Here is a 12,282-nt window from a genome sequence, read left to right on the forward strand (position 1 = left end):
AGAGAATGTTTTAATATATGATGGTGGGGCAAGTCCAACGTTTTTCTTTTTTTATGTAACTTAACTATGATATATGGTTTTTGAGTTTTTGAAAAAAGTTTGTCAACTTTTCAGAAAAGCCAACTAGAGTTTTGATTGGGGTTGCAATGAATTCATAGATTGATTTGGGGAGTGCATTCTGTCAGATTTTCTTCTTTGTCCTTTCTTAGAGCTTTAAATTTTCTTTATAGAGGTCTTATGTATTCTTATTTAATGTCTATAAGCTTTATAATTTTATTGCTATTGTGAGTGGTATCTTATTTTTGAACTGGTTACTGCTGGCATAGAGAAATGCTATTCATTTTTGTATATTGATCTTGTATTTAGCCACCTTGCTAACCTCTCTTATTAGTTCTAAAATCTGTGTGTTGATTTGGTTTTATGTAGGTAATCTTATTAACTACAAATAGTAACAATATTTATCTTCCTTTCTAATAATCACAGCATTTTTAATTTTTCTTTCCTTATAACTTTACCCAGGTCTTCCAGTACCATACTTAATAGTAATCAGTGAGAGTGGGCTTCTTTATCATGTTCCCCTTCTTAAAGGGAATAAGTCTACAGCTTCTCCATTAAGCATAATGCTTCTTGTATGATTTTGGTTTATAAGTTTTATTAAATCAAAGAAGTTCTTCTAGTTCTAATTTTTAAAAAGTGTTTATCAAATACCTTTTCTGCATACATTAAGAAAACCAACCTGGACATTTGGTCTGTCACGTTGCTAGAAAAAGAAATTCAAAACATGCTTTTTCTGAGACCACTGGGTCCTCATTAAATACAGTGTGAGTGCATAGTAGGCTCCGACAAACTGCAGCACTGGTAAGGCTGTGGGACCTTCAGGAATATTAGAACCAACCAGTTGCTATCGAGTTGACATTTTGGTTAGCAGCTGAGTGCATTAACCATTTGCACCATCCAGGAACTCCAGGAATGTCAGAAGGGAAAGCTTAACACATCCAAAAGGGAAAAAAATATTAATAATCTATTATGTGCCAAGCCTCACAATAACTCTATGAGGTAAGTACCATTATTGTCCCCAATTTACAGATGAGGTTCAGAGTAGTTCAGTAACTTACCCAAGACCACACAGCTAACAAGTGATGGACCAGGGTCTGGACCTCAGCAGCCTGGCTCCAGGGCCCACTCTATCTCAACATTCCACTATGCCATGTCACAGAAGCAGTCTGTCTGAAGTGGAAGTTTGTATCAATGACAGCTGAGAGCCTGAAGAGAAGTTTTCTTATGAAAAATAGCATGACTTATACATGTTCCCATATATCTCTAAGATATACTTTAGAAATATTCATAAAATATTTTAAATCTAAGTGACTATAGTAAATTGGTATGTTGTTCTTGTTTGAAGGTCAGCACTGAATCAGTGCCCTGAAGTTTAAGTCTGGTGGTCATTCCATGGACTTTTCCACCTAATACCAGCAACCATTTACCAAGCATTTTCTACATGTTAGTCACTGTTCTAAAGTTACATGCGCTAGTGTCGGCAGTGTTGTCGTGGGGGCTGTCCTGTGCGTCGTAGGGTGTTTACCAGTACCTGTGGCCACACTAGAGGCCGGTGGCACCCTTTCCCACTGTGACAACCAAAACGTCTCCAGACATTGTCAAATGTCCCCTGGGGAGGATCGCCCCTGGGTGAAGTCACTGCATTAGTGCATTTAATTCTTCCCAGAAAAACTTATGAGGTAACTACCATTGTTATCATTTCCATTTTATCAATGAGGAAATGAAGCTTACACAGAAATTAAGTAACACCTGATAGGTGTTAAAGCTGGGATCAAATCCAGGCCTCTGACTTTAAGCTTAACCATGAAACTTTGCTGCCTTCCAACTCCCTGTAGACCTGAAGGCATTGTATACCGTATGATCCCTTGGGCCCTCAGAAATTCTCAAAAACATCTTTTTGACCTGTTTCCTGCAGATACTGGGATCTGAAAAGTGGAACTTGCGTACGAATCTTCAATGGCCACCAAGGGACAATCACTTGCATAGATTTATATAAGAACAGGCTCGTATCGGGAGCAAGAGATTGCCAGGTGAAAGGTGAGAAAGAAATGCCTTAAACTTTCTAAGAAGTTTCCCCAAATCCTTGGGTTTCCAAAATGTTCCTGAGCTTTGGTCATTTCTATAGGCAGTAATTTATTCTTTTATTCATCCATCCATCCATCCATCCATCCATCCATCCATCCATCCATCCATCTATCCACCCATCCAACCATCCATTAATCCATTCATTCACTGTGCTAGATGTTGGGGAGAAAAAAAAAAAGAATATGATATGGCTCTTTAGATATGACTTTTTATTCCCTCAAGAGGCTCATAGTCTCCTCACAGAGAGAGATGTGAAAATATATAATAGGGGAATGTAATAACTTTATGAATGATAACAGCTGCCATTTACTGAGTATTAACTTTGCAACAGGCACTGTGATAGGTGCTTTACATCTATTAACTTACTCAACCCTCACAAGAACTCCATGAGGTAGATGCAAAGGAACCTGTTGCCATCAAGTCGATTCCAACTCACAGCGACCCTACAGGACAGAGCAGAACTGCCCCATAGGGTTTCCAAAGCTGTAATCTTTACAGAAGCAGACTGCTGCATCTTTCTTCTGAGGAGTGGCTGGTGGGTTCAAACTCGACCTTTCGGTTAGCAGCCAAAAGCTTAACCACCACGCCACAAGTACACCTGCATGCAGAGGTGTTCTAGTTGTTTCACTTCCAAAATTCAGAGAGAAAAAAACTTGCCTCCAATCAAAGCTGCTGTTTGGTAGAGTTGGGAGTTGAATCCTGTCTGGTCTAAATCATGTGCTCCTAACCACATGTAGAGTTCCAAGGCACCATAGAAATTGGATTAAATTAGGGAAAGCTCCGCAGACAGGGTGTTATTTGAGAGTAGTCTTGAGGATTATTAGTTTTACAGGCAGAGAAGTGGGAGCTGTTAGGGCATTCCAAGCACAGGACACATGCACAGAAGGATGAAAGAAAACAGCATATCAGGGACTTTCCTGGTGTTGATGTGGCTGGACTGCAGTGTGAGGTGTTGGCAGTTAGGCTGGTAAGTTCATTTGGAGCCAGACTATAAAGGGTTTTCTGCATCATGGTAGGAGGTTGACCTTTATCCTACAGGACATGAGGAACTATAAATGCATTGTAAGCTGGGGATTGACATGATTAAACGTGTATTTTAGAAAGACAATTCTAGTGATAATGTGAAGGAAGGGTTTGGAGAGTGATGACTATCTGGAGGCAGCAGACAAGTTAAGACACCCTCCAGTCTAGAGAACTGCCGTGCTGTCTTCAGAACATCTGAGAACAGGCAAATGTGAAGAAACTCAGATGGATGAGTTTACACTAGATGGCTCAGACTGGAGGGAGATTTCTAGAAGGAGAATTGCTGGGATTTAACCACCAATTCTACCACCCGTCTGTCAGTGAAGATGGCCCAGGACTGGGCAAAATTTTGTTCTGTTGTATATGGCATTGCCATGAGTTGGAGCTGACTCACTGGTAATTAACAACAACAAGCCATCAATTGAATGTGAGAAGTAAGAAAAAGGTGATGAGGCCAGAGCTTTTAATTCAGGCCACTGTGTATATGGAAAGGCCATCAAAGGAACTAAGGACCACAGGGGAAGAGAAGGGTAGGGTAAGGAATAAGGGAGGAGGTGATAGGTTCAATTTTGGACATGTTGAGTGTGGTAGGCAGAGCAAAGGCCTCCCAAAGATGTCCACATCCTAATACCTGGAACCTGTGACTATGTTATCTTACATGGCAAAAGGGACTTTGCAGGTATGATTAAATTAAGTTAAGGAGATCATCCTTGATTATCTGGGTAGGCCCAATGTAATCACATGGGCCCTTAAAAGCAGAGAAACTTTCCTGGCTGTGATCAAAGGGAGATGTGACTCTGAAAGAATGGTCAGATTAATGCTATGTTGCTGACTGTGGAGATGGAAGAAGGGAACCAAGAGCCAAGGAATGTGGGTGACCTCTAGACACTGGAAAGGACAAGGAAGTGGATTTTCCTCTAGCACCTTCAGAAAGGAACACATCCTTGCTGAAACTTTGATTTTTAGTCCTGTGAGATCCATGTTAGACTTCTGTAGGATAGTAAATGTGTGTAGTTTTAAGCCACTAAATCTGTGGTAATGTTTTGGCAGCCATAGGAAACTAACACATTGAGTATGAGATTCCTGAGAGCATCCAGGTGAGGATTTGCAGCAGGCAGACATATAGGTGCGGATATGCCTGCCTGGGGCTCCAGATATGTTGACTCAGTAATTTTCAATTAGAATTGATGGTGGAAGCCACAAGTGTGGTTGACATTTCCCGAAAAGTAGGAGGAAAGAGTGAAAAGAGTCTAAGAAGGCAATTACATCGAGACAAAGCTTATTACTGGTTACCAGAGGCAGGTTTGAGGGGGAAAGGGGTAGTCACTGCTTAAGAGGCACTGGGTTTCTGTTAAGGGTGATGGAAAAAACTGGAAATGGATAGTGGTTACGGTGGCACAACATGGTTATTGTTGTTGCTGTTCTTGTTAGCTGTCATTGAATTGGCCCTCAACTCATGGTGACCCCATGCAAAACTGTAGAAAACACTGCCCGCTCCTGTGCCATCTCCATGATCTGTTGTGGACCATTGTGATCCATAGGGTTTTCTTTGGCTGATTTTCAGAAGCAGATTGCCAGGCCTTTCTTCCTAGTCTGTCTTAGTCTGAAAACTGCTGAAACCTGTTCAGCATCATAGCAATATGCAAGTCTCCACTGAAGGATGGGTGGTGACTGTGCATGAGGTGCACTGGCCAAGAGCTGAACCTGGAGTCCCTAGGTAGCGCAAACAGTTACTATGCTTGCTGCTAAACAAATGGTTGGTGGTTTGAGTTCCCGCAGAGGCCCTTCAGACAAAAATCCTGGCGATCTACTTCTGAAAAATCAGCCATTGAAAACCCTATGGAACACAGTTCTACTCTGACACACATGGGGGCACCATGAGCCAGAGGTGACTCAACAGCAACTGGCACAGTAGTGAATGTAATTAATATCACTGAATCGCACACGTAAAAAAGGCTGAAATGAAAAATGTTTGTGTGTGTGTGTGTAAAAAGAGAAGAGAAGCAAGTGATCAGAGCACTGCATGTTAGGGGAAGGTGGAGAAAGTTATGGGAAAAGGACAGTGAAGTGGTATTACACACTCAGACAGACCTGCTTAGGCAATTTTACTCCCTACATTTTCTCCGTCTTCTACCTGACTGAATGTCTAATTGCTGCGAATGCTTTGAGGAGTGGAGCAGAAAGGATAAAAAACATCTAGGTGAGGTTTGGCGATGGAAAGGCAGACAAGGCCTTCAAGCCTGCTGGGAGAGTGCTTTGGGCCACCAGCAGGGTTGGGACTGGAGTCAGGCCCCTTAGGTCCTTGTTTAAGGCAGGCAGAAAATTTAAAGGTGTGCCCAAGATCTCGGTAATCAATATACATTTTTTTAACTTCTTTTTTTAATTTAATTTTCGTTGAAAATATGCACAGCAAAACCCACTCCAATTCCATAGTTTCTAGACATAATGATCAGTGGCGTTGGTTACATTCTTCACATCGTGTTGACATTCTCGTTATTTCTGTTCTAGTTGTTTCACTTCCACTTACTTAATCTCCCTGCCCTCCAGCCTTCTCATATATGCTTTAAAATAGCGATTGAAATATAATTTTTTTAAAACACAATTCTCAAGGGTAACAATCTTTACTCTTTGTGCTAAGCTGTTACTTAGTTTAACAGTGACTTCAGGGGATAGTTTCAATTGAAGGTTTGAAGAGCAACTCAGGGCCATAGTCTCAGGGATTCCTCCAGACTCAATAGGTCCAGTAAGTCTGGATTCTTTAAGAATTTGAAGTTGTTTCACATTTTTCTCCCTTTTTATCAAGATCCATCCACTGTGTTCCTGATCAGAATGTTCGGTGGTGGTGAGCAGGTGTCATCTAGTTCTCCAGGTCTTAAGGTGGAGGAGGCAATGGTTCATGAAGACAATTAGTCCTGCAGTCCTGTAGACAGACAGTTAGTCCTGCAGTCCAGTTTCTTCTCTGATTCTTGGATTTCATTCTTTTTCTTTTGTTCCAGATGAATAAAGACCAATTGTTGTGTCTTAGATGGCTGCTCTTAAGCTTTTAAGACCCCAGACACTACTCACCATACTGGGAGGTAGAACATGAACTTTAAGAACTATATTACGCCAATTGATTGGATTGTCATGGGAGACCATGGCCCTACACTCCTAAACCAAAACTAATCCCATGAGGTGATTGGTTATGTGTAATTAGTATCAGCACAAGATAAATATTTTAATAGTCAAAATTAATGAACAAAACATCACAATGTCATTCGCCTTACCCTCATCCTGTCCCCCACTACTGGCCTGCCTGCTTCCCACCTGCCTGGGTTACCAAAATAGAATGAAACATGAGACAATTAAAGACCTGAAGGGAAACACTCCCTCCCCCTACTTTTAAAATTCTTTAAACCAGGGTACATTACCAAGGACTCTTATAATACGTCTTTCAATTCTCCTATTGCTACTTTGATAAAAGGGTCAAGAGGTATAAGTACTAAACAAGTGAAGAAAAACATGCTTAATAATTATGTTAACCTAGCATAAGTGGTTAAGAGCATGGCCTCTAGGTCCAGATTCCCTGGGTTCAAATCTCAGCTCTACCACTCAACCACCTTTGTGATCTTGAGCAAGTTAATGAACCTCCCTATGCCTCAGTTTTCTTATCTGTAAAGTGGGAAATAATCATCGTACCTACCTTGTTAAGATAATGAGTTATTGCATGTAAAGCACTTTGGATGGTGCCTGGCTCATTGTCAGTGCTGTGTAAGTATTAGCTATTGTTATTATTTTGTCTTAGGCTACTCATTCTGTTGCCTGAGGAAGAAGGTAGTTTGGAGGTTGATGAAGCAGACATTAATACTATCATCCCGAATACACTGTGCCCACTTTCACCTTCTTTCTTCTGCTCTCCCATCCACCCATCCACTCTCGTATCCACTTAACACCTACAATACGCTAGACAGTTGCTTTAACACAATTTATGTAGAAACAGCATTAAGCTCACCCCTCTCCATGACAGTTTTTCAAATAATAAAATCTAAAAGTCAGATTCAGAAGTATTTAGAAACGTAAATAGACCTCTTTCTTTTCTTTTGCAGATAGAAGGTGAGGGTCAGGAGAACAGCATCTGGGAGAATGATGACTTTAAACACAGGTCATGGTTTTCCTGAAATCTACTTAATAGCAAGCGTTGCTTGGACTTGAAACCAACTAGTTACCGTGAAGTTAACTCCGACACATGGCGGCCCCATGTGTGTCAGAGTAGAATTGTGCTAGATAGGGTTTTCAGTGGTTGATTTTTTTGAAAGTAGATCACCAGGCCTTCCTTCTGAGGTACCTCTGGGAGACCTTGAACCTGCAACCTTTCAGTTAGCAGCTGAGCACTTAACCGTTTTCTCCACTCAGGGACTCCTTTCAGGCTTGAGGAAGAGGCTTATTGGAGACAGTTGTTCAGCATTCGAACCCAATGCTGAGTTCCAGAGTTAGAGCCAGGTCTTATGCATTGCTAGCTCCTGAGGTCAGGAGCTCTGTGCTGCAGGTGGATGGAGCTGTTGGTGAGCCTGAGGGGAACCCAGCCAGGGGAAGTCCTCTTGGACTCTGAATTGATGGGCTCTGCTAGTCTTTGCTTCTGGGATGGGGAGCAGACTCAATTGTAATTGTCTCCATCCTGCATTCCTCCCCCCTCCCTCCAGTGTGGGATCTGGACACAGGGAAGTGCCTGAAGACGTTTAAGCACAAAGACCCTATCTTGGCCACCAGGATCAATGACACCTACATCGTGAGCAGCTGTGAGCGAGGGACCGTCAAGGTGTGGCATTTTGCCACGGCCCAGCTGGTGAAGGTGAGAGGGCAGGGTGGCAGAAGACCGGTGGTCCCCCCCACAGGGCTCTCCAGGCCATCCTAGAGTGACTGAGTTACAGTAACCAGAAGGAGCAGACGGGAGACTGAAGTGAAAGACCGCCAAAGGAGGGTGTTCTGGGTTGTGGAGGGTCAGGGGATCCCCCACCCACGCTGTGACCCATGTTGTCACAGGGTTGGTAGAGCAAGGCTGCCATCTGACTGGGCACAATATATAGGCCCTGGGGCCTTTTTAAGGGCAGAAGAGGAAAAGTGCCTTTTTCTCTTCCAGAGTATTCCACCCTGGTGCTGCAATGGGGCAAGGGGATGAACAAAGCCTGCTTTTTTCTCCTTACTCTTTGATGAGGAGTAAACATTGGCTGTCTTGGAAGTGATTAAATGTTCACAAAAAATAGTCTTGCTGGATCTGAACTCCCTGGTCCTTGTGTGTGATATTGAGATATCATTTGTGTCAGGAACGCAGGCTCTCAGTGAGAAGTGACTGGCCTGGCTTCTGAACTTTTCCCACCAATCTTGTTGCTAGCAGTGGCAGGCACAGGGATGCCCAGGTGCCTCCCCAGGCTGGGGAAGAAGAGCTCACCCTCTGCCCTATTTGCAGCAGAGGATGGTAGTTTCTGGCCCTGTCTGATGCTCCAGGAAGATGGGGCCTGCCCCAGCCATAGACCCACCAGGAGCAAGGCTTCTTCCTGATCACGTTCCTCCTTAACTGGAGAGTGAGCTCTGGTGAGAAGGAGGCATGGACTCCACTAGTCTTAGAGCAAGAGTGAAATCAGCTCCGGTAAATAGCAAGTGGGTGGCAGACATGGATTTCTGAAGTGTGGATTTGGGATGCATCTAAAGAAGCCTGCAGTTTAGGCCCTTGGAGGAGTCACAGTCTGAGTGGGCTGAAACCAGTGGCATCCTTTCCTGCAGACTCTCAGTGGCCACGAGGGAGCAGTGAAGTGCCTGTGCTTTGACGAGTGGCATCTCCTCTCAGGAAGTGCTGATGGCCTGGTCATGGCCTGGAGCATGGTAGGAAAGTACGAGAGGTGCCTAATGGCCTTCAAGCATCCCAAGTAAGTGCTGGTGAGGCCTTGACTGCTGACCTCAGCGCTCTTTCCTTCTGCCATCACACCCTTCTGTGCTCTGCTGGCCTCTTTTCCTCTCTGCTCCTCATTCATTTCTGCTTTCCTCCTCTCCCACCTGTTACTGCTTTTTCCCACCACCCTCTCTGCTCAGCCATCTCTTCTCTGCCCTCACTTGTTTCTCTTGGAAACTAATAACAGGTGTGGTTATTGAGAAGTTGTTGAAACTTTATCCTTACGACACAAGTGGTAAATTTATATCTGTTGCCTACCAACTTATAAATATTGGTAGAAACATCCCAAACAATGCTAATTCTAGTAAACTTAAAATTCTTGGAATTGGTCTTTATCCCAGTAAGCTTGTGTGCCAAATGCCAAAGGTTTAAAAATAACTGAGGGCTTAAAAAAGGAACTTAAAAGTCTGTAGGCTACAGTCTATTCCAGGATGGCAAATGGATTTCATTTTACATACCAATTCATATTTAGTGATAGTGGCTGCTGAGGCCAAGTAAGAAGTATTCTGAGCTTATGCCTGGGCTTATTTGGAAAGGGTATTGTGGTCAATTACTGTATTTTTATGCAAATAACACATACCTTCTATGCTTGTTTGCCAACCATGCCCCTCGACAAGATATTTTTGTAAATGCACTATGTTAAATTTTTACAGCAACATGTGAAAAAAAAACTGGCATAGTGGCACTTATGAAAAATACCTCACGGGGGCTCACTGATAATTCAGTAGGTCTTAGTTTAGTTATTAGAAAATAGTTTGTTCCTAGCAGTTTGGTTGTCATTCCATGTTGTTGTTAGTTATTGTCAAGTTGGCTTTGACTCATAGCGACCTTATGTATAACAGAATGAAACATTGCCTGGTCCTGGACCATCCTTATGATTGTTGGTATGTTTGAGCCTATTTATTGTTGCAGCTATTGTGTCAGTTCATCTCATTGAGGATTTCCCTCATTTTTGCCCACCCTCTACTTTACCAAACATGATGTCCTTTTCTAGTGATTGGTCTTTCCTGATGAGGTGTCCAGTGTAAGTGAGCCAAAGTCTCGCTGTCCTTGCTTCTAAAGAGCATTCTGGTTGTACTTCTAAGACTGGTTTGTTCTTCTGGCAGTCCATGGTATATTCAATATTTTTTGCCAACACCACAGTTTGAATGCATCAATTCTTCTTTCTTCTTCTTTGTACAGCTTTCACATTCAAAAACTGTGGCTTCGGTGAGGTACACCTTAGTCATCTTTGCTTTTTAAAGCTTTAAAGAGGTCTTTTGCAGCAGATTTTCCCAATACAATACGTCTTGACTGCTGCTTCCACGGGTGTTGATTGTTGATCCAAGTAGAGTAAAATCCTTGACAACTTTAATTTTTCTCCATTTATCATACTGTTGTTTATCAGTCCAGTTGTGAGGATTTTTGTTTTCTTTATGTTTAGGTGTGATCCATATTGAAAGCTGTAGTCTTTGGCCTTCATCAGTAAGAGCTGCAAGTCTTCTTCATTTTCAGCAAGCAAGGCTGTGTCATCTTGAGTATCGCAGGTTGTTAATGAGTCTTCCTCCAATCCTTACGCCACATTCTTCTTCATATAGTCCAGCTTCTTTAATTATTTGTTCAGTATACCGATTGAATAAGTAAGTTGAAAGGATACAACCCTGCTGCACACTTCTTTCAACTTTGAACCATGTGGTATCCCCTTGTTTGGTTCAAAAGACTGCCTCTTGATCCATGGACAGGTTCTGCATGAGAACAATTAAGTGTTCCGGAATTCCCATTCTTCATAATGTTATACATAATTTTTTATGTTCTACACAGTGCAATGCCTTCCCATAGTTGATAAAACACAGGTAAACATCTTTCTCGTATTCTCAGCTTTTGGCCAAGATCCATCTGACAACAGCAGTGATATCCCTTGTTCCATGTCCTCTTCTGAAGTTGGCTTGCACTTCTGGCAGTTTCTTGTTGATGTATGGCTGTAGTCATTTTTTAATTATCTTCACCTAACTTTTGCTACCATACAATATTAATTATATTGTTTGATAATTTCTGCATTCTGTTTGATCGCCTTTCTTTGAAATTGGCACAAATATGGATTTTCTTCTGTCAGTTGGCCAGGTAGCTGTCTTCCAAATTACTTGACATAGATGAGTAAGCTGTGCTGTGAGACCTTCTCAGACCACTCCACTCAGGACAGCCCCAATATACAATTCATTTTGTTCTTGTTACCTTATGCAGTCACAGCAAAACCATGGGCATCTGGAGGACATAGTCACTGCTCTTGCTTGTATGTACCCCCCACCCCTCACCTGTAGCACTTCTGTGTATAGGTAAGTGCTCAATAAATATTTTAAATTGATTACTAATGAGGACTAATTTGATAAATTGCCTTTCTGGACAATTCTAATGATTGGACAGATACCCATCTTTTGGATATGGCATAGGTAAGACAACAGATATAGTTGTGTCTTTCCTTTGGTGGAAGAAGGGCTGGGGAAAGAGGTCTCCCTTCTGTTCTCTTGAGCCACTGTTTTTTCAACAAAAATTAAAATTCTGCAGATGGTTTGGGAAAGAAGTGAGATAAAGGAGGAAATTAGAGTATACCAAGTAGGGCTGACAGGGGTGATAATCCTTGGGAAAGATTCCATACTCTGCAGTGTCTTTTTTTTAAACTTTTTTTTTTAAACATCTTTATTCTTTAACGTTTTTACCACAGGTGGTATTGTAATTAGGGCTTTGTTTTTGTTTTGCAATTTCTTTAATTACATAAAATTTACTATTTAAAAATGTACAGTTCAATGTTTTTTAGTATATTCATACTGTTGTGGAACCATCACTACCAACTAATTCCAGAACATTTACATCACCCCAAAAAAGAAACCTTGTACCTGATAAGTGTCTCTCCCATTCCTCCTTTCCCCCATCCCCTGACAACCATGAATTTACTTTCTATCTCTATTGATTGGCCTATTCTGGATATTTCATATAAATAGAATCATATAACGTAGGCTTTTGTGTATGGCTTCTTTCACTTAGCATAATATTTTCAAGGTTTCCCCACATAGTAGCATGTATCAAACTTCATTTGTTTTTTTTTAGATTTTATTGTACTTCAGCTGAAGGCTTACAGAACAAATAGTTTCTCATGAAACAGTAGTACACATGTTGTTTTATGACATTGGTTAACAACCCCACAACATATTAACCCTCTA

General features: G+C 41.8%; 1 protein-coding gene across 1 annotated transcript in view; it reads left to right on the forward strand.

Annotated features, from left to right (window-relative positions):
* LOC101348432 (F-box/WD repeat-containing protein 10) overlaps positions 1-12,282 on the forward strand; it is a 105,560-nt gene that overhangs the window by 51,171 nt on the left and 42,107 nt on the right. The window contains exons 15-17 of the mRNA XM_023730982.1: positions 1,973-2,094; positions 7,845-7,993; positions 8,923-9,065. Coding sequence (XP_023586750.1) covers positions 1,973-2,094; positions 7,845-7,993; positions 8,923-9,065 — 414 coding nt within the window. The remainder of the gene's footprint in view (positions 1-1,972; positions 2,095-7,844; positions 7,994-8,922; positions 9,066-12,282) is intronic.

This window comes from Trichechus manatus, unplaced genomic scaffold (assembly GCF_000243295.1).
Source record: "Trichechus manatus latirostris isolate Lorelei unplaced genomic scaffold, TriManLat1.0 scaffold00040, whole genome shotgun sequence".
Classification (NCBI taxonomy): Eukaryota; Metazoa; Chordata; class Mammalia; order Sirenia; family Trichechidae; genus Trichechus; species Trichechus manatus.